The sequence below is a fragment of the Zonotrichia leucophrys genome, chromosome 8 (assembly GCF_028769735.1).
Source record: "Zonotrichia leucophrys gambelii isolate GWCS_2022_RI chromosome 8, RI_Zleu_2.0, whole genome shotgun sequence".
In the NCBI taxonomy this organism is placed as follows: Eukaryota; Metazoa; Chordata; class Aves; order Passeriformes; family Passerellidae; genus Zonotrichia; species Zonotrichia leucophrys.
The window spans coordinates 21,384,345-21,410,797 of record NC_088178.1 but is presented as its reverse complement, the minus strand read 5'-3'; the positions used below and the strand labels follow the sequence as shown (position 1 = coordinate 21,410,797).

Sequence of the window (26,453 nt, the reverse complement as noted above, 5' to 3'; positions counted from 1 at the left end):
GAAAAGCAAAGCAAGAGCATGCTCGATATTGTAGCCAGCTATTGTCCCATTTCATTGTGTGTGTCAATACTCCTAGGGGCTGCTTGTTTATTAGCATTTCTGGAGCAATTTGTGTCATGGAATGGCACAGTTCAGAGAACAGAAAATGAAAGCTAGGTCAGTGATTCCCTCCCCCCTTGCATTGTCTTTCCAATGAATTCAAGTATGGTGGTGCTTTATGGATGCTCTGTTACTGGCCTGTCAGAAAGGTAAATGGTTTGAGATACTTGCTAAGTGTCATTTTATAATTGAATTATTCAGCCAGGTGCTTTGGTGCTTTCTGTTTCAGGTTGGTCAGTATTGTTCTGATTTGAGCATGACTAGATGAGAAGTGCTGTTTGCACTGTTTCAAGGAGATTGGGAATATATAACTTGTAGAAATCTTAGTTGCTGTTTTTAACTTAAGCATGATAGCAACTTATGTTTAAAAAAAATCTAATTTTATTGAGCATGGTTTTTATTTTTGGGTTTTTTTCTTGTGTGCTCTATAAGGTCATCCAGTTCCCTTAGGGGTTCAGATAAAAGAAATGAGAAAGATCAAAGCTGGAAAAGCTCAAAGCAGCATTGTTTCCAACATTGAACCAGGTTGGCTACAGCTCTAGTTGGTCTTGAAAATCTCCAAGGATGGAGATTGCATGGCCTCAGAGTGACCTGCTGCAGAGCTGCTCTGCTCTCCTGGCACAGGAGCTCCAGCACAAGGAGCAGGTTGTTCTGGAGAGAGGGGGTCATGCCCTGGGCTCCGGTGCAATGCGGGGCTGTGCCCGGGCTGGATGAGCCCCGTTCCCGAGGGATCGCACAGGAGCCCCCGGCTGCTTCGTGGCGCCCCCTCCCGATGGGCTCCGTGCCAGGTGAAATCGCTCGGTGCCTCCTCTGCCCCGACAATTCTGCCTCCTCATGTAGTTACCTGTCTATCTGCCGAAAGGGTTTTTAAAATCCGCTGGTGAGATCAGCAGTGGCTGAACCTGAGCTGTAAGGAGGAAGCTTCTGCAGGCTGTGCAGGAGGTGACCTGTGACCACCAGAGTTACCAGGAGAGTCCAACTTGTGTGTATTCTTTCCTTGCTGTAGCACAGCCTTGGGAGATCAGCTACATCCATCCATGCAGGGTGTATAGCTCATGTTTGCCTGGTGTCCCAGGCTCCAAGACACAAGAAAGAGCAATAAAATACAAGCAGGTTCCGAGTTTCTGAAACAACAAGAGCTGCAATTTAGGGGGTTTTGGTTTGTTTAAAAAAAACATGAGAATGATGCTACATGTTTTGTCCACGCGAATGACACAGGAAAGTCGTTTGAGAGAGAGCTGGAGACCTGTGTGGCACAAAGAAGTGAAGTTGGTGCAGTCTGGCACAGGGACACAGGCGTGGGCCAGGCTTGGGAGCAAATTGTCCTGTCTGCTTCACTTGGATTGCCTTGACAGAAGTCACTGCGTTGCTGCCAGGTTTTCCTTCTGGAGTGAGCTATTCTCTTTGCTTGGTCCCTGGTGGGGGCCTGGGGCTGGGAGTGTAACAAAAAGCAGTTTAAACACTGTGTAGCTGCTGATGTGCTATAAAGGGTCTATACATGAAGCATAAGCTGTGCTGCTGTAGTGATTATTCCAGCACTGGAGTTGCCTCATCTTAACCTGGGCTACATTACTTTGTATCATTTAAGTGCTGCTTTGTTTCACTGTCTCTTGTAGCATTTCTCTTTCCCTTATTGTGCTTTCCTTTTTGAGAGGGCCACCATTTGATGGAGTTGATGTAGTACTGAACACACTGGGAATCATATTGCTAATTAGAACTTGTAGATACAGCAGTGAAAAAATAGAACTTAGAGCAGCACATTATAATATTTTCTTTGATGCTGTCTCAGTTTAAGGGAACTTGATCAGGCTCCATGACCTACACTTGGATGCTTACCTCTGCCTTTGTTGATTAATTCTATATGAAAGTCAGCTCTGCATTGTTTTTTGCCCTAATTTTCCTCAAGCTGAAATGAGAGAGTGATAGGATATTGCAGGGGTTTCTGAAGGGTCTGTTTAAATACCACAGAGTTAATACAGTGGTGGCTGTTGCCTCTAACATAAGGGTGTTGGTACAGGTGATGAAGGGAGACATTTTCAGCTTCTCTTGATCTGCAAACTTGGTGCCTGCCAAGCCCATGTGAAAAAAAGTTTTTAATGTGTAACTGAGCTGAAGTTACATGTTGTAGTGATGAATTTTACATTCCTGACAAAATATTAAGTTAAATAATTAATTACAAATGTCACTTTGTCTTTTCAGTACATCAATTGTGGTAACCTGGAACAGCTACTAGATGGCAACCAGCATCTGCCCTGGACAGTGAGGGTGAAACTGGCCTATGACATTGCTATGGGAATCAGTTATCTTCACTACAAAGGCATTTTCCACCGAGACCTTACATCCAAGGTACTGTTTACAAAATGAAGGGAACTTCCTAATGAAAGTACTGTTACTGATTGTTGGGTTTTCTCCCTTCCTCCATTCCTTGCAGAGAATTGCTATTACCCAAGGTGTGATCTAAGACATTTTGAGAAAGAAATTGAAATGCTGTCTGTAGAATGAAAACTCCACAAAACGTGTTCATAGTTTGTATGGAAACTAGAGAAATTGTTATCATGAAGGGAGATCATCCCTTAAATGAGTTCAGATTAAGATTTCTCATAAAGCTGCTGCAGAGTTTTTCTAGTTCTGAATTCTGGTTCAGTAAAGTATTTAAATCCCTGGATAATTAAGCTCAACAATCTAACATTTGGAACAGGTTAATCATATAAAGAACCCAAATTGAGGGGATTATTACAAATGCACTTCAAAATCTCTTTGTTGTTTTTGTTTCCCTGTGTATTTCACAAATCTTCCGTAGGAAGAGTGACCTTTCATTACTAATTCTGCCTTAAGTGCTGTGTACAATCCTGGTTCATGTTTCTTTCATTTTTAAAGTCAGTAAGATCAATATAGTTTGCCTAAAATTTTCAAGTTCTGATTTTTTTTTCCAGAATAATAATCAGTGGTGGAGTTTTCAGTGGTCATAGATTTTTTTTTCCTAGTTGCTCTGGTGACATGTTGCATGAATTTAGTTGGCTGAAGTGGCTGGATAATTCAAGAAATATTGCCATAGGAGCACTGAGCTGTGTGAGCAGATTGTCCCAGTATTCACACTGGCTCTTACCACCCATTTCAGCCTGTGCTGAGGGCTTTGCTGTCCTGCCTGTCCTGTTGTCTGGTGCTAATGAGCTGGTTTAAACTCACTGGGGGCCTGCAACATGAAAGTCTTTCAAAACTCTTCTTGAGAAGGCTTCATCATGTCACTTCAATCAGAAGCATCCAGAAGAATGTTAATTTAGTCGAAAATGAATTATTTTTTAGGATTAGAAACAGTTTTTAGAAATAAAACCACAACAGAGTGTGTTTACCAATGAGGCTACTACAGCTTTAGGGGTTTTTTAAAGCTTCCTTAGTGCAGTGTCAAACAGATGTAGAGTCTGCATTTAGTCAAGGTGAAAAGAAACAGTTCAGCTGGTAGATGAAAGTAGTATTTCAGTGAAGTCATAAAATACTTTCTTGGCTGTTCTTTCAAGTGAAAGGCACTGAATTCTGTAAGAAGAATATCAAATTTATGAAAATTGCCCAGACTTGGTCATGTCACTTTGATATGATACACTCAGAAAGCTCCATTTCAGTCACCTTGGTGTGTGCAGGTAAGAGATCCATAAAAATATCTGAAAAGACAGCTTGGTATTCCCCTTTCTCTTTCAGTTCAGGATGTATTTTAGTGCATTTAAGAGTAGAGTTACTGCAAGGAACCGAAGTAACTCAGGAGAACTGAGTGCCTGCAGCATTTATTGTAACACACTCTGTGATGGTCAGTCATATGAAAATCCAGTTCCTGGGCTCCCTGTGAATGCCTTTGTTCCCAGCTTTACATAACTGTATGTCATTCTCTGGTGCTGCCCTGCCAGTGCTTCAATGTTATCTATTGTTGAATGCCAATTGTTTGGAAAGCTGCACCCGCTGGGAGGGGTGCGGGATGGCCCGGGAAGAGCAAACTCATCAGAGGCCATGGGAAGTAGTTAAGGTTATTCAAAAACAAATTCACAACAAATCAAACCCAAAGAATTCACCAGCAGTTATGCTATATTTGGGTGGTTCTTAGCACTAAAGTTATAGTGTCTGTGTGGGTCACATCAGAAGCTGTTAGCTTTAAGAATAATACAGAATTTAATGACCGCTATCGTCTGTGTTTTTTAAATTTCTTGGGGATTTTTGGGTTGGTTTTGTGTTGTTTTGGTTTTTTTAAGTTGAATTAATTTTTTTATGTCATGTATGCACTTTCCTTGTTCTGTTTGGAAAGGAAGTAGATGAAGCACCTGGCCTTAAACAGCTCATGAATTTTATTAGCTTATTAAGGTATTGAGATAAACTGTAAATCTGTTGGGCAAACTACTCTGCTTTTGGGCAAATGTTTGCACTGCTGGCTGGTAAGTTTTTAAAAAGTAACTTTGTTCCAAAGAAAAACAATGAAAATAACCATAGGGGAAACCTGTCACCAAAATGTTCTGTTCTTAGACTACAGCTTTTGGCTACTGCATGAGAATATGCCTTGGCTTTTACCAGGTTTGTACTGCTGATGGATGAGTTCTCTTCATTCGTACTAGTAAATAGTCAGTGTGTGAGCAAGCTGAAGGAAGATGTGATGGACTCTTGCCTTGGGAGAGAGCTTGGATTGAACAAGGGCAAATTCAATACTATTCTGTATTGTCCTTCTTTCTTACGTAAACTTCACTAATTGATGGGATGGCTTTATTATTCAAATGAAGCCAAAGACAAGGCTTTAGACATCTGCAAAAGTCAGAACAGGCTGAGTTGGCAAGGTGGGAGAATGGAGTATTTTTCTATGAAACTTGCTGGCCTTGACTGAAGTGTGAACAGATTGAAACTGAGATTTTCTGTGCAGGAATGTCTCCATGCTTTACATGTTACACTTGGGACAACAGCCCACTGCGAACTGTCCCTCAATATGAATTTTACTAGTTTCAATTAATTTAGACCCATACTTCTGCCTTTCTGTTTCTGGTAAACTTCCAGTTCCTGCAGCTTCCTGGAGTGGATGGTATCATACATAAATTTTACTGTGTCAGTTATGGCAGCAGAGCTGTCTTGCTCTTAGCATTGTATGTGTCAATGTATTTGATGCCTAACAATTTTAAGAAAGAAAAGTTCCTGTCCCTTGCCAATGTGAGATTGGAAAATAAGTGGGTTGGGCCATTAGTATATAGCAGAGTGATCTCCCTTCCTAATTGCACCATGTGGAGAGGAACAGCACAGCATTGATACTGCAGGAGGCCAGAGGGAAGAACGGTAGAGAAGAGTAGATGTAGGTCATTATAGTCGATGTGACAGCCCAGGGGCATGTCAGCCCTCATCTCCCACTGGTGCCCTTCCCCATGGCCTTGTGTCAGAAAGAGAGGCAGCTCTGCTCAGAAGGGCTGTGCTGCCCCGACAGCCGCTGCTTCCCCACGTCGTGAGCAGCTCAGTGCCTGGGCTCTGGGCTTGGGCTGCTGCAGCTGGTCAGGCTGAGCTGCCCTGGCTGATAGCACAGCCTGGCTTGGATCTGTCAGGTACAAGTGGTCACACTGGCCATTTGCAGCCTGCACAGAGCAGGGGTGTGGGCAGAGTGACTTGGACTTTTTATAGGGCAGGAAATGTGGTGTCCACACTTTTGACTTGTCATGAAAAGATTTACATGGAAATGAAGCTACAGATGGGTTCTGACAGCCAGCCTTGTTGGCTTATTCCCTGCTCTTGGTCCCTGCCAGTCCCTGGCTTGGGCTTGTGCTCTGTCTTGTCACCTTAGTGGTGCTCTCAAATTCCTCACACAGCATATACTGTTCTACTCTGTTCCAGTCTGCTCTTTGCAGAGGTGGCAACAGAACCATCTTATACAGCGATCCCATCACATTTCATGTTGAGAACACATGGTATGATACCATAGACTGATATTTTGACAGTTTACATCCCCTCCCTAAAAATCCACTACCAAAACTCTTGATTAAAAACAAACGGGCAAACCTCCAAACAAATGCCTTTTAGTTTTGCAGAATTATATATAATTGAAAACCAGGTTTTATAATCAATAGTAGGTTGTGAGCAGTTTTGGGGAACATTGTGAGTTCCATTGATGATAAAATCTATGGAGAAATTGTAATCTCCAGGCACACACACACACACATATATATATATATATATATAAACACATGTGTATGTGTGTGCATTCCTGCCAACATCTGCTTTCACTTCACAGTGTGTAATGGCTCAGCCTTCTCTCACTGAGAGAGGAGCAGTCTCAGTTACTGTGGGACAGAGTCATGTGTGTAAGCAATTACTGTGGATTATCTGATGTAACATAAATTTACTGCCTTTGGGCTTGAAAGTGACATGCCCTGCCTTCCTGCCCTGTGTGCTGTTTGCTTCTTTAAAACAAAATAAACCCCACGGCCATGAACAGCACCTTTGTCTGATGAGTCTCAAAGTTGGTGCTGCAGTTGCAAGGTTCCCTTTGTGCTTGAATAAGCTTTTGTCTAGATATTTTGCACTGAAAATTTTAGCTGTTACAGATGGCTATTTCTAATGATAGTCTCAATACTAAACTTCTACTGATACTTTGGGAAGCAAATGGAACCTCTCCCCTAAGCATAATAGTTTCAAAAGTGTATCTAGTACTGTAAACTTCCTGTTACACATTTAATTCTCAGTAGGGTTTCTCCTGGGGGAAACAGGAGACACTTTTTGAACAGCTGATACATCTCAATTGGCCTTTAAGTATTTTAATTTGGTAACAGTCAGCAGAAGGTTGCAAATGACACTGCAGTGGCATTTCTGTGTTTTCTGGAGTGCACTAAAATCTCTAGGGAGTTTAGTTTGTATGTAATATCATAAAATAAAACTACGATGTTTCTTCATCTAAGCAACTTATTTTTAACTTTGAAACTCTTGAGTCTATTTTCATTTTTGTTTATATAAAAGGGGGAGTAGAATATTGCATTGGTCTTAGTAGGATTATGCTGTGCAAAGCAGATGTTAAGCTCCTGTAACACACAAAGGGGGCTTTATGTTCTTTCACATCTGTCTGCATAAACAGCTCTGTTAACTCTTTCAGACTCATGTACAGAGCTCCTTGCTTCTATTAAGAGATTGCCTCAGGAAGGACTGATGAGGTCCCTGTTTTGGGAGGAAAAAAAACCTTCAAAAACTCAGCTGAAGTCAAATATTGCCCTCTTTGATAGTGTTAGCTGCCAAAGGAAAGACATCCCTGTCTGTAGAGGTCCAGAAAGAAAGCCTGAAAAGGTCACCAAGTTTTATTGCCTTGCAGCTTATACAAATAGTGCAAGAGTAAGTCAAAAGTCCTTTCTCAAAGCTCGTGTTGTGAAGCTGCTTGGCATTTCATTTCATAGGCAGTTGTTGAGAGGCTCTTTGCACTAGTGAGGGGTTTGAACTCTTGCATCTCTGAGCTAAAATCCATTAATGGAACTTCTTCATACCACACTGATATACTATTTTTTTACAGAAACTGAGAAGTATCACTTTGTTAGAAGAAACAGTGCAGTTTGTACTATTGTATTTTTCCTACTAAGATACCACCTCTAGATTAAATTCAAAAGCTATTTTTAACCTTCTAGTCTCTACCAAAGCTTTGTCCCTGTTTGATCTTGATTTATCTTGTTGGTAGAATGTGAATTCTTTCTGTCTTTCATTGAGTGCACAAGAACCACAGTGGGCTGTGTTATGTCACCTATTTATGACTTGCATCTATAGTCTGGAAACTCCATTATCTGTGCTGGGGTTTGCCATTACTAGGGTGGGAAGTGTGGAGAAAAGGAGTGTGGTGGTGCTGAGGGCTCACCTTGACTGCTTGGAGGATCTCAGCACAGAATGCAGCTTTACCATCTGCACAGTCTTGCCCTGAATGAGCAGTACAGGCTGGAGAAGAGACATCTGACCATGCTGGTGTATGTAGAAAGGGTTTACTGCTGATTTTGCTAGGAATGGGCTTTCATTCTTTCTGGGTTCCAGGAAGCCAGTGCTTAGCTATGTAAAAATTTGCCCCAGATGAATTAAATCAGTTTAGTTTCACTACAGTGAGCATTTGTAGTGACACTGGAATTTTATTGTATGGTACATGTCACCTGCTTGTGGCTGATTTAAGTGTGAATAAAAAAGTCCCTCTTGTATTGGACTACATATCCTAATGAACTTAAATGCACACTCAGCACTTCATGTGCAAACAAAAGACAAGCATGCACTAATGAGAGAGAACACAGCAGCACAGCTCATATCAGTACCCTACAGCAGGAATGTTCTCCAAGGCTTTCCCCTGGTGCCTTGTCCTGTGGAGTGGCCTCTCCTGTGGGACCTGTGGCCCCCACAGCAGTGGGGTGTCTGTGCTGCACTGCAAGGGAGCCTGGCTCTGCTGCAGGCAAATCCTCACTGGGGAGGGGGCTCAGAGCTGTCAGGCAGCATTGATTTAATGTATGATTTATCTAGGAATAACCTACTTGTATAATAGTTCAGTGCTGCACCTGAAAGCTGAGACTGCCTGGGGCTTGGTGGGGGGTGGGATTGTTCAGCTTCAGTTGATGTATCGCTGTCTAACGGGATGAGATTAGATCCTGGTAAGAACCTGAAGGAATATTTGCTGTCAGGATGATGTTTCATTTAAGCTTCCTTTTGGTAACAAGGCAGACTTGTAAATTATTGTGGATCTTAAAATCAGTAGACAGATTTTTAGTTACGTTGAAAATAGTTCTTAGTCGGGATGGAAATGTTTCCTCAAAATTTTGGAGATCAGGGATTATTGAAGAATGACAATAATCCATAAAACCCAGAAGGTAAAATTAAGTACTGCTGTCTTGCTTCTCAAAATGAATAAAATGTAAATAATCAAAGGTATAATGCAAGAAGGAAACCTACATTTCAAAACTAGTGATTATGAATTATAGAGGTTTTTTAAAAAAATGTTGAATTAAGAATCATCTTTAGTCACTGAGAAATCTATGGCAGAAAAGTAACCTGAATTTTTTTCTGCATAGCATAGTATCAGCCTTCTTGAACACTGCAAAATCTTTGGTGTCCTCATGGACTTGTTTCTGTGTGGTACACAATGAAATTCCACTTGTCTGAATCATTTGAGTAAGATTTTTCAGTAGTTTTATCCTTCTCAGTTTTAAGTCCACTTACTGTGACCAAATGTTTAAAGAGAGGCAAGCTGAATGAATGCACTCTTTGATAAAAGATAACAAAGCTCGCAACTGAGAAGCTTTGCTGCTCTTTGGGCAAGCACAGTTGATTTAACTTGGTGCATGTTTATGGATCCCCAAACTAACTGTAGTTATTATACTTGAGTCATGCTAAACAAATAAAGCTTTGCATCTCAGGAGCCTGGCATGTGTTTCAAGAGGCTGGCATGCACTTTCTTTACACGATCACAGGAGTGGCTCGCTTAACCTTTTAATTGGCAGGAAGAAAACTCACTTCATGGCCTCAGCCACAATCGTCTCTGAATAATGTAAACAGTGATGACCTGAACTTGATCTTTTAGACAAGGGACTCACTTTTCTTGGTGCTTGCGTTATACAGACAAGCTAATGCTCTGGGGTCAGCGAGGGGCTTTTGTGTGTCCAGGCACAATAAAGGCAGAAAGTGTTTCCTGCTGTTTAGCTAATTAATGCAGGGTACCACCCGGCAGGAGTCGGCATGGGTTTGCTGCTCGCTGCTATTGTACTGCCCGCAGGAGCATACAGAACTACACGTGGGAAAGGAATGAATTCTCTGTCTTGTTCCATCCATTGCAGGACAGGACAAAATGCAGGGAATCAGCTATGGATTCATTTGGTGCAATGGGAAAAGATGTGGTACTAGAATGGTCAGAGCATATTTCTCAGAGTTGTAAATAAAAAACAAAAAAATCAATAATAGCCTGTGTGGGATGTGATGCTGTTAGAGCACAATTATCTCTGTGTGTCCTGAAGTTGCCCTCCATCCTGACACTGGAGGGCACATCTGAAAGGAAAAGAATGACAGCATTTCCGTATTACATTTCTCTTAAATCATGTCTTATGATGTACTGTAAAGAATTTTGAGACTCTAAAAGCGCATATAACTTGGTCACATATTTTTTGATGGAAGTGTTTTGCAAAGCAGAAAGTTCCTTTTCAGTAGTCAATGCAACAAAACAGAAAGGCATTTAGAGTCTGCTCTGATCTTGTATTCTGGTCAGGTAAAGGCAAATTGTAAAGAGAAAATGTAAGGTGTCATAGTGAACAGCATGTATTGCATATTTGAGCATAAGGGAGCTAAATCATCTTAATTCTTGTTAAAACCTAGCAGGGTATGTGCTGCCTGTGGCTGCCTGCCTGCCTTCTCAGCAAGTTTTTAAGTGGATTATTAGCTAAGTGGAAGGCTGTTTGCAGCATCTTAAGTTTGATAGACATGTGATTGTGCAGGGGGAGGGTGGGGGAAAAGGGTTGTTGCTCTCAGACAAAAGCTTCTCATAGATGAATATCTTCCAAACTATATTTGTAGTCTTGTTTCATCTATTTTTAATCTGGAATGTTACAGCGGTTTCATGCCCAGATAATAACTCTTCTGTTTTGTTTTTGTTTTGTTTTGTTTTGTTTTTCCCCAGAACTGTTTAATCAAACATGATGAGAATGGATACTCAGCAATAGTTGGAGACTTTGGTTTAGCAGAGAAAATTCCTGATCACAGGTATGTGAGCTAATCTAAATGAAGTGAAAATTGTAGAACAAGTGCAGGCCAGAAGCTCTTGTGAGCCAGGTCCCTGAGACTGTTATTGCACTCGGGTACAGAATTTTCAAAAAACATCCTCAGTCTTCAGTCTGGAACTGCAGGCTGGATAGCCAAAATGTTCCAGCCTTAATTACTGTCCATTTTTGATATTTAGTGGTGACATTGATTCTTCAAAACTATTCCAAGCACTGAAGGATTTGCTCAAGCTTTTTGGTAGATCTCTTAAGGTGGTACTTGGGAATTTTGGGTTTAAAAAAACCCAAAACACAAAGCAAACACAAAAATACTGTCCAGCACTCTGGACTGGGATGATTTTGTAATAAATGTCATTTGTTGATTTCAAGCAACTTTCATTTCTTTGCACTTTCATAAACAATATTCATTGTCATTCCAGCATCATTCTTATTTAACCTCTAGGTTAATTTTTAAGATCCAGGATTATAGCAGAGTAAAATAAAATTAATTATAAAATTTCTGTCTAGCAGTAGCTCACAATTTTCTTTTCCCTAGGACGAAATTATAATCTTAACTCATTTGAGGAATGCACAGGGGACTGTCACAAGCTATTGTCACAACTGAAAATAGTCCTTTTGTCATCCCTCCATTAGAGAGATCAGGGACAAGGATTTCATTGTTCTCTCTGTATATTGACTTGTGTATTGCAGAGTATTCTGACTGTGAAATGTGCTGTCAGATTTTCTCCAGTGTATGCTTCTGCATAAAATAAATAAAAGCCTTCCAGCACTTTTGACTGCAAAGAAAACAATAAAAGTTGATCTCAGCTCTGCACAGTTTTTAAAGTGCACATATCCTAAAAGCATACATTGAGAGGTCTGAAGGCTTGCATTAATACTGGTGAAATAGTGGATCTAAAAGCTTCACAAAGTGAACATCTTAATTACAAACCACTGATAAGTACAGCCAATGTCTGTCTTGTAGCTGCTGTGGAGCACCCTGTGAGGTGCTGAGAGCTTCAGCTGTGTTCAGATGAACCCATCACAAAATCAGCAAGACACTACAGGTGCCTTGAGGTGTGCTTAATACCCAGCTTTGAGATGCTGTGAAAATTAAGATTACGGTTAAGGTAGCTTGAGACTAAAGCCAACAACATAATAGAATTGCTACATTAGCACTATTAGCCACTATTTTGTTTTTATCTACTTTTACCTACATTTTCAAAAGCAGCTTTGTTCTTTCCAGTTTGCTGGTAGCAAGCCATGCTACTTTGAGAGGTGTCTTCAGAGGCCTTTTCTTTTTTAAATAGGTCTCCCTCAAGATCAGCTGGGTGACAGGCTGGAGCCTTTCTTAAGGCCCCAGTATTCAGCTTTATGGAAACTGCAAGTTTTTCAAATTGGGTCTACTCTGAGTACTTTTCATTTTTCCATACTAAAGGATTCATCTGTCCATCTTGATTTTTATGTTTTTAAATACAATTTTAAAATCTTTATTATATTAATAATAAATAAGTTTGACTTCATTCAGAGCTGCACATACATCTAGGGATGGGTACCTGAATGTCCTGCTGGATGAATGGAGCACTTGGCATCTAGCCCAAAACTGATGTCCACAAATCTTTTTATGTGTAGATGAAGGAGCCAACTCTGCCAAGAGTTAGGAAATAAAAACTATTGAACAGCTGTGACCTTAACATAAAACATTATTTTAAAGTAGCTGGACACTTTAAACTGGAAATAAAATAGGAGTAATTGATTGGGAAAGTTAGTAGCAATGTTTGAGCATTTAATTAATGATTCTTCCTTCTCTCCCACCACCCCCATCCCTATCTATCCCACATTTATACAGTGAGAAGTTACCAGTTGTGGGTTCACCTTTCTGGATGGCACCAGAAGTTCTCAGAGATGAGCCCTACAATGAAAAGGTAGGTACATGATATAAATGCAGTTAGCTGTCAAATGTTTTTCTTCTGTAGCAGTATGCAAGATTTAGAATTTCCATCATATTAAAACTTGTTATTTTCACTTGTGGTGGTTTTTTACTGACTAACAGAAACAGACTAAGGGAGAGTGAGAATTAAATAGCTAATATTTGTAATTCATGGTGTTTAATCTTATATGGAAATAGAATTGGCTTTATGATTGTTCTCTGTTATGCTATACTGACATATAGTGATGTTTTGTTGACCTAACACGATTTAATTTAACCAAGTCTGAGAAATGTAGCAAAGTTGCTTCCCTGACTGTGCAGCAGTGAAACTTGGATAGAAGTACAAGGTCTATATATTAACATGCATAATTCTGTGTGTGTGTATATCTATTTCTATATCTATGTATATGTGTGTGTGTGTATAAATATAAAAATAAACCAGCGTGTCTGAAGGTGAGACACCTTGATAAGACAAAATGTTCTCCAAAGGTATTTTTAAGTTTTCCTGTTTGTGTCATTGGGAAATGTTTCTTTTGGAGGAGGATCAGGTCACACTGGGTTTGAGAAGTGGTGTTTTCAATCAGTCTCTTCTTTACACAGGATTTTGTCTCCATTACTTCAGCTCTGCCAGTGCAGCCTTTATGTGATAAAGCCCACCTCCTGTACCTCTTTATATCTAGTAGTTAATGCTCTGTTTAATTAATGGTACTTTAAACTTGCAGGAAAGCAGTAACTACCTCAGTAATGAATGTAATAATTACCATTTCAAAGCTTTTAAAAGAGTTTAATTGACCTAAATTAATAATAAAATACCCAAATCTATGATGCCACATTCCTCATTGACCCTGCCATGGGGAGGACTAAAGAGGAAGCAGATTCATACTTCATCAGCATGAAAGGTGACATATAAGGGATGAGGGATTCATGCTTCTGCCTTGTGGTTTTGTATTCTATGTTTTCCTAAATTTTATTACCTGAAAAATTCAGGTGGGTGGAAATCTGAGGAACTGTGCAGCTCCAGAGGTAGTCAGATAAGTGCTTACTAAACGTCATGGAAATTAAACCTGATATACAGTGCTGCTAGATAGCTCAAGCTTTGGGAAGACAGTTTTCTCCAGAGGTACTGACCTGAGAAGAGGAAAATGTAATTTTTCTTAAAAATAGCATTAATGTTCTGGCAAGGCTGTGAATTGTGTATTCTAAACCTGTTTTTCTAACCACAGTGATATATGGGCATGTCATGTTTTGGCTATGTTTTTAATTATTCCCATGTGTAGGACATCAGATGGAACTTCACTATTCTTTGTGCAAGGAAGGATTTTTAATTTTTTTAACTTTTGCATTGCTGAATTAAGAATAGTTTGGTGGGGTTTTTTTTCTCTTGAAAGAATTTTAAGGTTATCATTGCTATTTGTACAACAAGAACGCTTTCTGTGAGCATGGGTTTCTTCACATGGAAAATGTTAGCTTTAATGCAGTTGCTCAGTGTTTGTGGTGTTGTTTAGTTGTTTCATGATAGCCATTTGGGGTAAGGAGAAACTCAGTGGCAGATAAGAATGCTGAGCATTCATAGCTGAACCATGTGTCTATTGAATTTTTTCTCTCTCAGGCAGATGTGTTCTCCTATGGCATCATTCTGTGTGAGATTATAGCAAGGATACAGGCAGACCCAGACTATCTCCCTCGCACAGAGGTGAGTGGTTGTGTTTGTAACATTGGTGGGAGGTGGTGAGTCTGCCATGATAACAGCTCAGCCTTTAGAACTTCTGCCACTGCTGCCAAAGATAGCATGAATAGGTGTGACATTAAAAATAGCCTGTAAAAAGCTTTTGCTCTTTATGCTGTTATTGTGGGAAGCTCCATTGAAGACACTTTCTCAGAGGCTTTGTGCAGCTGCAATCCTCATGGGAATCCTTTCTGCCCCTAACTGGCAGGACATCGAGAGCACTGCAATGCAAACTCTTCCTTTTGTGGAGTGATAGCTCATGTAGACTTCTTGCCAGGTTCACAACAGACAATTTGGCATTCTGTATGCACTAAGCAGCCCCCTCCTTGTGAAAGGGGCAGGAGCTCTGTTAACAGCAGCTAAAATAAGTTAACCCTTATTTTTGTGTGAACTCTTCTAAGCACAGTGCATCTCGGCTATAATTGAGTAAGTAAAGATACTTTTTTCTTTATTCATCCCATCTACAGGGAAGCTTTTGACCCTTTGTGGGGTTATTCCAAATTGTCTATCCCCCTCCATTTCTAAAAATGGAAAATTGCTCAAGTCTCAGACTGCAATAAATGAAAGATTCTTTTTTAGTCTGCCCTTCAGATTTTATAGACATGCACTTAAGGAACTGGATAATTTGTATCACCAGTTTACCATCCACTGAAAAGTTAGTTGCTATGATAGAAATGTATCAGTTAAAATAACTTTTTAGTTATTTTAACTGATACATTTCCATCATAGCAAAGCCTCTGGTTTTGGAGTGGGCTGTTAATTTGCACTATGAAAATCACTACAGTGAAACATAGTATATGGTATTTCCAAATCCACACAGGCAACATTTCAAGTGCAATGGATTGCATTTGAGTCCAGGAAGAAGGATGGGCTTTGATGAAAGCCCATTCTCTCACAGCTATCCTGTATCAGTAATCCTCCCTGGGGATGTGCAGTTTGGAGTCTGCATGAAGTTTTCTCAAACTTCTCTGTTATGTGGTTGCTGAGAAAGGTGTTCATGGTTATTCCTGGTAACTTCACATGGGGACCTCCTAAAAGAAGATGCTTTGAGTTAGATAGAAGACCTCATTTATTTCTCTGTGCTTTCTTGTCGTTTGTACAGAACTTTGGATTAGATTATGATTCCTTCCAGCACATGGTGGGAGACTGTCCTCCTGACTTCCTCCAGCTGGCCTTCAACTGCTGTAATGTGAGTATCTTACTTGAAGGGGAGAGACCTAAACTGGAGTTCTCTAAATCCCTCTGGCTTTTGAAGATAAAGCTTAAAGCATTTACAGAAGAGACTTGAAGAGCCTACCTCTAGAAGCAGTGTACCTTCTGGCAGCCCAGGATGTCCCTTTCAGTTTTTATAATCCTTCCCTTCCCCTTGCTCAAAGGTCTGTCTCATGTTTCTGCAATTCTGTGTTCTGTCATGCCAAACAAACAGGTCTGGCACACTGAACAGCTTCTTGCAGGCTGCTCAGGCTGACCATAACCAGTTGGATGCCACTGACACTGGCTAACCCTCGGGCTGACAAACTCCAGCTGCTGTTGTGTGCAGGCCTACTGAGCTATGAAGGAAGGACTGAGTTGCTCTTAGAAACAGAGGGGACAAACACATCAAGATCAGGCACTAAACTATTCTGAAGTGTCTGTATGATGCCTTTTGGAAAAGGAATTTGACATCCAAGTGCTTAGCCTGTGTCATAAAATCCAAACTGTGAATGAAATTATTTACTATCTGTAAGGCTATAGGCCATGTGCTGTATGGAGAAAATTTTCTGGCAATTATTCAATTAAAATTGTGATAGTAGATACCTTCCTGGCTCCTTATTGTGAGAACTCCAGGGCAGTGGATCTCTTGTGCTGGTTATGCTGTAACAGAGTTACGAGTACCAATGTATAGTAAACCCGTTTATATAAAATAAGAGAACCTGAGCTTCCACCACATTCAGCTGATGTTGGGAATGTCCAGTTTGCTCAACTTCAGTATAGGCAACTTTAAAAAAATTTACTGCACAAAACTTGGCCCTGGATTCACAACCAGGCTGTTCTGGAACTGATGCCAACATTGTGTCCAAGTAAGTGCTTTTAAGAAGTCTCATCTCTCTGTGCTTTTGGTGGTTTTTTTTTGACCTGATGTCTCTCTTTACTTTGTATTGGTACAATAGCCCATGCTCAAGGAGAGAGTTGTATAAAGGTGAGAATGGGGGCAGTGACTGCTGCTCTTGGCACCACATAGCATAATTTAATTTTTAGAATGTTTGTGGAACTTACTATGGATGAGCTACTTAACTCCTCTAATTTCACCTTAGTACAGCAGAGCTTGCTTTACCTGGATAGGGGCACATCTCACTCATGTTTATGAGACCCTTTATTACATGAGCACTAAAGGGTTTGGTTAGAGGCAGGATTTGACTTTGGAAAGCTCAGCCCCCACCTGCAGACTCCAGAAATGGTATTGCATCCAAACACATGGTGCAGGATTCAAAGCAATTTTTCAGCTCAGAAATTCAGAGTAAAGCTTCTCAATGAAGGAAGGGACAGTGACCTTATATTCTCATGTAGAATTTGGTGTGCTCAGAGAAAAAGGGTTTTCTCCTGCTCATTATTGTCAAATGCAGCTTCCTGTATAATAAATGTCCCTTTGCTGAATTGAAATGGAAATTACTGTCTTGTGATCTGGTCATTAATATGCAGATTTCAGTGTGGGGCATGCTGGAATTCACATGGCACTCACCTAGGAGAAGGAAAATGGAGTAACAGATAAGGCTTTCTTATGTCTTCCTCAGCATGCTGTGCCTGTCACTAAGAGGTGATCAGTGTGGTAATTTCCTCTGAGACAAGGACATTTATGTACCTTTTTATTATGTAATAGGTCAACAAGGTGTGAACTGTATAGCCCAGCTGAACTAATGTGCAAAGCCCTGGGATTTTCTACAGCCAGCAAATGTGTTCTAAGGGACCCTAAGAAAACCAGTAAAGACTGACATTTATGAGTGGATTAAAATTTAACTTACTGTTATAAAGTGTGGGAGTTTGTAAATAAGCACCTGTAAGAACCCAACAATTATAAGCTTACTTGTGGGAATATTTAATAAATGTAATCATAAATTATCATGCAAAAAAAGCTTACCAGGATGAGCTAAGCTGTTGGCAACTGCTGCTTTGAGAAGGAACCTTCTCTTCCATTTGAGCAAAATCTGGACTGCTCAGGGATGGAAGAGGCAAATACTGCTCTGAGTAACTTTTCCATTACTGCTCGTGTCTTGGATCTTACCTAGCACAAATTAAAATAGCCAGAGAGCTCTTTTTACTTCCTCTAACTTCCTGTAGCTTGCAGCAGCTCCATAAGATTCCCAAATTAGTAAATTTGTTGGAGTACAGTGTGTGCTTCAGTGTTGCCCCTGCCCTACTCTTTCAGTGAGACAGGGAATGCAGAAAAATATTTTCCAATGCCAGTAAATTCCAGCTGCTGCTTTAGAACAGTTTTCTTGCTGCTGTTGAGTTCTTCAAGTGTGGTTTCTTTGTTTGATTTTTGTTACTGTCCATAGGAAGTTTTAGCACTTTTCCCCTTGTGCTAGAAGGTGTTCTGGCATTGCTGATCATACCAGTTGCTTCAGAAAGATCCATCTCAAACAACCTGCAGGGCAGTACCAGGGAGGTCTTTGGGGTTTGTTGTGTACAAAGCACTACTGTTCCCATTGTAGAGGTGGGATCTGTCTGGGCTTGTCCACTCTGAGAAAGCCTTGAGCAGGCTGGAAACAGCAATCAGGTCAAGCAGAATCGTTTTTGTAACTGGAATAAAATTAACTTTAGGCTGCTGAATTAGATGTTGCTACCTACAGTGTGAAGCCTGTGACATACATACACAGTCAATGCTCAAAGTGATGAAATGCTTTCAGAGTTACTCCTTAGAGGAAGCTGCTTGCCCTGTGGTACAATTTTAGTGTTGGACTTTGTTTAGAGATGTGTATCTGCCAGAGTGAATAAATAAATACATACTGAGAAATACAGACTAATACATATTGATGAGCAGGGGGAATATTTTACCTGGGAAAGATGGATTTTTCTTTTTCCTAATTTATAGCTTTGTCAAATTATATAACCACCCTTGCTTCCTTACAAGATAAGATAGACCACTACACTGAGTGGTATGGCTAATTAACAGATGGAAAAATACAACATTTTCAGCTTTAAGATCAGCACTGCCATTTAGGTGTTTTAATTAAAGCCACAAGGAGATGATGGAATAATTACAATCTTTTAAAGACTGACATAGCCATATTTTTTGTGCAATCCTTTTGAAATAACATTGGTACATAATCATTGTTTGATAGCCAGAAAGAATCCAGAAAGAAATCCTGAACTATCCAAGCTGTTTCAAGCAAACCCCTTCACAAGCCATGCATCTGGCAGTTTCCCACCTTTTAAATTTAAAATTTTTCTTTTTCATAGAATATTTACAAATTTATTATTGAATGTGAGAGGTGTGATACAATACTGCTTTTTTCCCTTCTTTGTTTTGTTTTTGGTGGTTTTTTTTTTGCAATGACAACACACTTAAAACCATTTTGAATTTCCTCAGTTTCCTCAGGTTGTCCCTCTCTCTGTCCACTGTGTAAGCAGAATAGCTTGGACAAACCCACATGGACTTATTTGATTTGTGTGCATTCACAGATGGATCCAAAGCTGCGTCCTTCATTTGCTGATATTGTCAAAACACTGGAGGAAATGTTAAACCGCCTGAGAAATGAGGACTCGGAGAGAGACAGAAAGTTCGTGAACCTTGACAACAATGAAAGAAAACCAAAAGGTAAATGTCTGTATTGTACAAACATTGCTGGGTGCTCACAGCGAGAGGAGGAAAAGCTTCATATTTTGAAAACTGATATTTGGCTATATATGGTTTTATTTATGGTTTATGAATGATTTTACACAAACCCTGAAAATTATTCTGGAGCAATGCTCTATGCTTTGCATTGTGGAATGTCCTTTGGTGAAAAAAACAGCTGTTTCTTAAAGTGCCTGATAATATTCTGTCCCCAAGATTTTGAGAGGAAATTTAGAGTTCATTTGGGAATGGGTTTGTAAATTGCTGATAGTATATGAAAACCCATAAATTTTTAATTTATCACTGCCATACTTTGTACATATACATAATTTCTTTGGTGTATGTTACTTGTAATATTTAGAGGCTTCTTAAATTCCTTCAGGAGGAAGAGCTCAGAAGAAGCAAGAGTATTATAAAGTACCTAGAAATACTCTGAAAGACGAGAAAAGATGAGTCCCAGGTCTGCTTGGGAATGTTTGCCTTGAAAGGTTTTCTCTAAAGCTGTCTGGTGCCACCTGGTGTGGGGAGCAAACACTTGTAGCCTGGGCTGGATTCTGACTTGGGTGTTCTATGTTAGTACACTTCTGGCATTAGAAACTCAAGAGTACATTTAAAATAGTTTCTTATATTATGTGGATATACCAATATGCAACATATAGACATAATTATTGATCTGTAATATATTTGTAGATTGAAATAATTTTTCTCTATGTTAAACCACATAGAGTTAATGCATGTGGTAGTTCTCCCACACCTGGAAAGCATCTAAAAGAGGTGTGAGTTAAAAAGGAAGTTTGTTTGTTTGTTTAGGATTTTTTTGTTTGGGTTGGGGTTTTTCTTTTGGGGTTTTTTTGGGTTTTTTTTCTGATATTCTCCCTTTGGAGTACATGTACAAAACAAGTACTTCTCAAAGAAGTGTTACATGCTGTTCTTTGACTTGCATAGTCTTTCCTACATGGAATGGCTGTAGTGTAAACTGTGACAATATTTAAAGGGAAAAGTGAAAATCCATGTCCTTATTCTGGAAATGTTAGTCAAAAGGAGATGTCACTTCTTATACCCATTTGTTATTGCTCTCTAACACGGCTCTTCAGAGGCACCTTGAGAGCCCATGACAGATGCATGTTCCAAACACTTGGGGAGTTAACATCTACCAGTTTCTCATCCTAATCTAGTGATACAGCTTTTATTTATAAATGTGTGTGTGTGCTGTGAGTGCAAATACACAGGCATATGTACAACTTTTAAACTCCTATTCATAAGGTCAGACTCTCATATATCTCCAGTTTTGTATTGGATAATGTACTCAAAGGAGGCTGGGATAGAATGACTTAAAATCTGTATGGTACAAGGGGAGACTTTTTTTGTCTTAGACATTTCCCATCAGGGTGAACAAGTGCCAAATTCTTTGGCTACCATGTTTTTTACTGGTTCTCTTCTGTGATCAGTAGCACTAACAGACCCTGGGCAACCTCTGCTGGAAGCCAGGAGGATAAATCTAGAAACATGCAAATTGTTCTTCTCCAACACCACCCTGTGCCATCTCTGCTGTGGCAGTGTACTGGCAGCAAGGAGGTTTGCAAGGGCCCTAAATACAATGAGGAAAAGAGAAGAGAATGGTGTGCTTGTGTTTGTGCAGCAACTTACAAGGAAGGAGCAGAGATGTGCTTATGGAACACAGTTTGGAATATCAGAAACACAGCTTTCTTCTTTACAGTGCTCATGAAGGCTCTGTGAGTGAGCAGGTGCACAGCTATAGGGAGCTTCTTTAAGCTAAGAGTGTTTCTCTTTTTCTACTCAGGATCAATTGACAAAGGACCAGGAGTGAAACGTTTGAGTTCCTTGGATGATAAGATCCCGCCCAAGTCACCCCGTCCGCGCCGCAATATCTGGTTGTCCCGCAGCCAGTCGGATATCTTCTCTCGCAAACCTTCCCGGAAGATCAACGTGCAGGACCCCTACTACACACCAAGCAAAGGGTTAGGCCGCAAAGTTAACCCCTTCAGCGCCCGGGAGGACCTCAAGGGGGGAAAGATCAAATTCTTTGACATGCCAAGCAAGTCTGTGATTTCCCTTGTGTTCGACTTGCATTCTCCAGAGGCGGGTGGAGGCCTGAAAGCCAGCCAGTCCCAGTTCCGGCAGGCGTACAGCACAGACTGGCAAGACCTTTCCCTTCTTCCTGGGAGGAGATGCAGATCGCTTCCACTCTCTCCTGAATTACCACACAAGGAATATGGCCTCTTTGGGGGACTGTCTTCAACTGTTGGCAGGTGTGACCCAGCCCAGTTAGGTGCAGAGGTTCGGCAAAAACTCTTGAGTAGCACTAAATATGGTGTGTCAGAGATTCCCCCCTTTCACGCCAAGCCTCACAGAACAGAGTTTCTTCTTGCACCAGGACAAGAAGAGGATATGGACTGTTCAGATGGGCCAGTGGCCCAGGAGGAAAATGGGTTTTGCCCTGTTGAGAACACATGTGGAGATCCAGCATGTGATCAACCATTAGTGCTGGCCCAGTCCGGGCCATCTTACAAAAAGCTCCCAGTTGAGAATTCAGTGAACTCTGAGGGACGTGGCTCCCCACAAGTGTTTGCAGGTTGTCTCCCTTCTGAAGAGATGGAGGTAGAAGATGACCTACTGAAAATTACGCTGTTGGAGCCTGCAAAGCCTCTGTTCAGTGTTAGTCCTCCCACAGAGCTGAAGAGAGAGGCATGGCCCTTCAGGGAGCAGGATGGGGACAGTCCTGCCCTGTTGTCTCAGACCTCCTCCAACATCTCAGCAAGTGGCAGCACAAAGTCAGCTTGTGACATATGAAGAGAGGGCTCAAACTGAATGTGTCCTTGAGTTGTTCCCAGCTGCTTAAACTAAGCTTTTCTGCAGTGCTGGGCTTCACATCTGAAAGAGACTCACCAAGCTGGCTGTAGGACAGATAGCTGCAGACATTGTCGGAAGAGACTGAACATTTTATAAAACCTTATTTCAAATTGTGCTTATTCCCTTTCCTGATTTGAATTAGGAGGGGGAACTACTCCAGCCAGAGTGGCCATGTGGGTCCCACAGCCCTTCCTGGAGGCAGCAGCCAGAGCAGGCACCATTAAACAGTTTGACCTGGATTTCCAGCATGGGGCATTTTAAGGTCTTAAGCTCCATGTAAAGTAGAAAGAATGACCCTTAGATTTTTCCCTCTTCCTCTAACTGAACATCTGCTCTAAGCCACTGCATATTTTTCATTAACATTCTGCACCAGTGCACCTGAGTCAGAGCCTGTGTTTCAGAAACAGGCACAGAAGTCTTTCTGAGCTATGCTGAGCAGATAGGAATGCTCTCTAGTCCCAGAGCTGTTTTGAATGCTGTTGTAGCATTAAACAAGCTCTTCTTTCAAAAGCAGCAAAAACAAAACCCCTCATGCTGGTCACAATCTGCAGGCTGAGTCACATGACAAGTACTTTGTGATTAACAAGAAGAATCTGTTCCCTGGTGTTTCATTTTCCCTTGGGATTTAGTAATGATGTTTAATACATTTGTGCAGGGAAGCTCGCTTCCTTGTACAGCTCTTTATGTACCTCAGCCCAAATGTGGAGGAAGATTTGCCCAGGGCACAGAGAAGCATATTCCAGGCATTGCCATTTCTGGGCTTCTGAAGAAACTGCTCCTGAAAGTACCAGCTGTACTGAGCTTTTGGCAGGGGGTGGGCCCTTATCTCTGAAGAGCTGAGTGGACATCGTGATCTGTTTCTGCAGAATAGTTAAATAGAGTAGCTACATCACAATTGACTATTATCACTAAGCTAGAAGGGTCACATACACCTCCCTCTCTGGTACAGCATCCATCTCACTGATTTCACTGCAGTAATGATGGTTCCTCACTAGCCTGCTTGACAGAGGACAGGAATCTCCTGCTTAGGGGGAGTTGCCAGCAGTGTTGTAGCCCCACAAGTGCTCTTGGAGAGGACAGCTCACAGGAGGGCTTTGAATTGTCAAACTAAAGAAAATTAGCTTGTCCTAAATTGACTTGTTTCCTCTACAGAAAGAAGCTGCTGTTTCTATTGGTTTCTCCTGTCACTGAATAGGATAATTTTTTTTTTTTTTTTTCTTCCCTTGACCAGCAGGTGCCTGTGAAAGAAGCAGCAACATGAGCTTTAATGCTGCTTGCTGGAACCATCATCAGCAATCCCTGCTCTGGGATGCAATGTATGGGAAAGCTCATTCTGTGACATTTGTGCAACATCCTTCCCTTTTCCACTATCATCATCCCAAAAAACATGGGATTTAAAAAATTTTATTTTATGGGGTTTTTTTTAACCTATATTATCATTCCTAAGTGAGGTAAACATTGCACACCTGCTGAGCAGATGGTGATGCAGCAGAGTCCAGATTTTCATCCAGGTAGCCTGTTACACTCTTCCTGCTCTCTTGTAAGGCTGGATACTGTAAGCTAGTCTCTGATGGAAGCCAGACTATCTCTACTCTTCTCCCATCTCAAAGAAAGGATGGAGAAAGCCATAGTTCTTTCTTGGCTGGGATGTGTATCTTTCCTGAGGTGTAGGTAGCTATTCTAGGAGTTACAGCTGTGACTTCCTCTAGTGAAGTGTGTGTTAACCTGGGCAGTTCTCCCTTTGCAGTGGCTGTTATGAATGAAAGGAGAAGCCCAGTGTTGCTGAGTTATTTAATACAGTCCATGCCAGATTAGGCAGCTGTTGACAGCTCAAAAGAGAAAATGCCTGTGCTCATTAAGATCACCCCTTTTGGCCCACACCTCTCTGCCTCTTGAAGGTGCTGATCTGCAGAGTAGTCTCTGTCTTCTGCATTGTGTCTGCAGAGTGCAGAGCAGCCTGTATGGCTGCCACTGTGTGTGTGTAACTTTGAGGACAGAGAAACACTGTTGCCTGCCTGGTGCCTGCTTGCTTTTTTTTTCATTTTTAAATCGTTTTATCTTTGCTACAACTGTATCTTCTGGGAGGGAAACCATCAGCACCAGCTTCTGTTGTCACAAGATGCATTTAGGTGTGTGACTTCAGACAAAGAAGCAATAATGAGTAGTTTACTTTTGGATCACCAGGCTGAGGGAAGCTGCCCAGCAGCCTGACCGGAGAGCACACGCACACCTCTGGCTGCCCTGGGGCTCCCCTGAGCGAGCCCTGGCTGTCAGTGCTGACACCTCATCATGAGCCCTGCCTGACACTGACTGCAAAGCTTGAGCAGTCAGCTGGGGCTACCCCAGGGCACCCACGGCAGTGACCTCACTGTTCTCTTACACTGCTGTCTTTATGACGTTTCCCTGCCTTGAACAGCTCTTACAAAGCAGCAGAGATAAAATTTTATTTTCTTAAATGTCCGCTCTAAGCACAACCAATTGACATGCATTGGGCACAGCTATCAACATTTCTGGCTCTTGGTACTGAGGTGGAGATGTCAGAAACAGAAATGCCAAGGAGTAGCAGCTCAGGCCTTTCCTGGATTGGTCTGCATGGGAAGAGGCACGTATGAAACCGGAGTAAAAGGTCATTTTAAAAATTGCAAAGTGGTTGCTGAAACCCAGTGTTTCCAAGGATGCAGTTGGAAGTCACAACATCTCATCCCTTTGGCTGCATAAAGCTGAATCTAGGCTGCACCTAGTAATTCCTAGGTTTTGTGCCTACTGAGGTTGCTTTTCTACAGAGGGCCATTTTCTGACAGCCACTGATAAACATGAATTTGAACATATGGTCAGCAAACTCCTTGTTTTATAGTGACGTGACAAAGTTTTATCGTGATTGGATTTTACCATGATTTTGACTTTACAGGAGCAGTTCTTGCTCTTTTAAAGTACTTTCTACACATTGCTACACATCTCCCTGAAGAGATCAAAGATGTTTTTAATTCACTTTAAATCTATGTTGAGTTCAATTAAATGTCTGTTATAAGCTATTTTTGTTGTGGTTGCAGGTTGATAAAGTGCAGCCAGGAGAATGCATGTGAATTGCTGCCCCTCAAAAGCAGCACAGCCAAGGGGCTGTAGCAGACTTGTACTTGTTGGAGAGGCATTGATGTATTATGTGTAACAGAACGTTGGTATTTTTTGCCAGTACAACTAAAGACACTTGAATAATTCCTGTTTGCACTTAATGCTATTGTTTATATTGCATGTCACTACATTTCTATGCAAAACAAATAACCTTTTTTTTTGGGAGGAGGGGCAGCCAGATATTTGATTAAGTATAAAGATCTTTGCGAGATGATCTATTTTCGTATTTATGAAGGAGTTTTACGTCTTAATATTTTGCAGTCTGTAAATAGCTGAACTTGTAATTAAAGGCTTAGGAAGAAGTTTGTAGCCTGTGTATAATAGTAAGTTAACACTGCCAGAAAAAAAATCTTTGCGAAACAACTTTTCTAATATTGCGGATATTTATGAATATGTAAAGAAAGTACGTCTTGTTTTTATGTTGATTGACCTTCTGACTTTTTTGAACTATAGAAATGGTGTATGTTTTATTGGAACTGCAATAAGAAGTAACCAAAGATGAATCCACTTAAATATTTTCATAATTTTTTTCTTGGTCAGGTTTTGTAAACTTTCCCAACTTGCTTTCAAAATAAAAATGAAATCAAGGCCTGAGTCTTGTGATTAAGAGGACAACTGCTTTAAGTTAAAAAAGCTGGCTTGAATGCTTACTTAAAATAGAAATGCCATTAATCCCTGGATTGAGATTGTATTTGCTATTACTCAGTGATGAGTTATACCCAAGGAAAACTCATCCTCAGTAAATGTTATTTCTCTCTTGCATCTCATTGAAGAGTTCCACTATTGAATCCATGAGACTCAAGGATTTTTTTTTTCTGCTCTGGCTGTGTCTTGTGAGCTACCAGATAAGATGGCTTTTGACAGTAGCCTGCAGGGTGCTTGCCATGGTGGTTGCTCTGTTCTAGCCCTAATTAGCTTTAGTAGCACAGGAAGCTGTGCAGTTTCTCAGGATCCCATATCTGGCTTTCAGCCCCACTGCCTCTGCCCTTGGAACAAGTCTGAAGACCTGCTCTGGCTTGGTTCAGCATGCAGTTAGCCAGCTCTAGAATCAGCACATTCCCATGTGCGAGGAATTTTCTCCTTCCCTTCTCTCCTGTAGGGGCAAAGGTCTCATCTCTGCATGCTCTAAACAAAGGCACATTTTCCCCCCTTCAGCCTCATCTCTGCCTTCACATCCCTGCATGCCAC

General features: G+C 41.0%; 1 protein-coding gene across 7 annotated transcripts in view; it reads left to right on the top strand.

Moving 5' to 3' along the window:
- Positions 1 to 23,350, top strand: part of TESK2 (testis associated actin remodelling kinase 2) — a 73,376-nt gene extending 50,026 nt beyond the window's left edge. For all 7 annotated transcript variants that reach the window (XM_064719353.1, XM_064719355.1, XM_064719356.1 and 4 more), the window contains 7 exons: positions 2,299 to 2,445; positions 10,718 to 10,800; positions 12,646 to 12,721; positions 14,336 to 14,419; positions 15,555 to 15,641; positions 19,112 to 19,247; positions 21,067 to 23,350. In XM_064719353.1, coding sequence (XP_064575423.1) covers positions 2,299 to 2,445; positions 10,718 to 10,800; positions 12,646 to 12,721; positions 14,336 to 14,419; positions 15,555 to 15,641; positions 19,112 to 19,247; positions 21,067 to 22,076 — 1,623 coding nt within the window. In that variant the 3' untranslated portion in view covers positions 22,077 to 23,350. The remainder of the gene's footprint in view (positions 1 to 2,298; positions 2,446 to 10,717; positions 10,801 to 12,645; positions 12,722 to 14,335; positions 14,420 to 15,554; positions 15,642 to 19,111; positions 19,248 to 21,066) is intronic.
- The last annotated feature ends 3,103 nt before the right edge of the window (positions 23,351 to 26,453 follow it).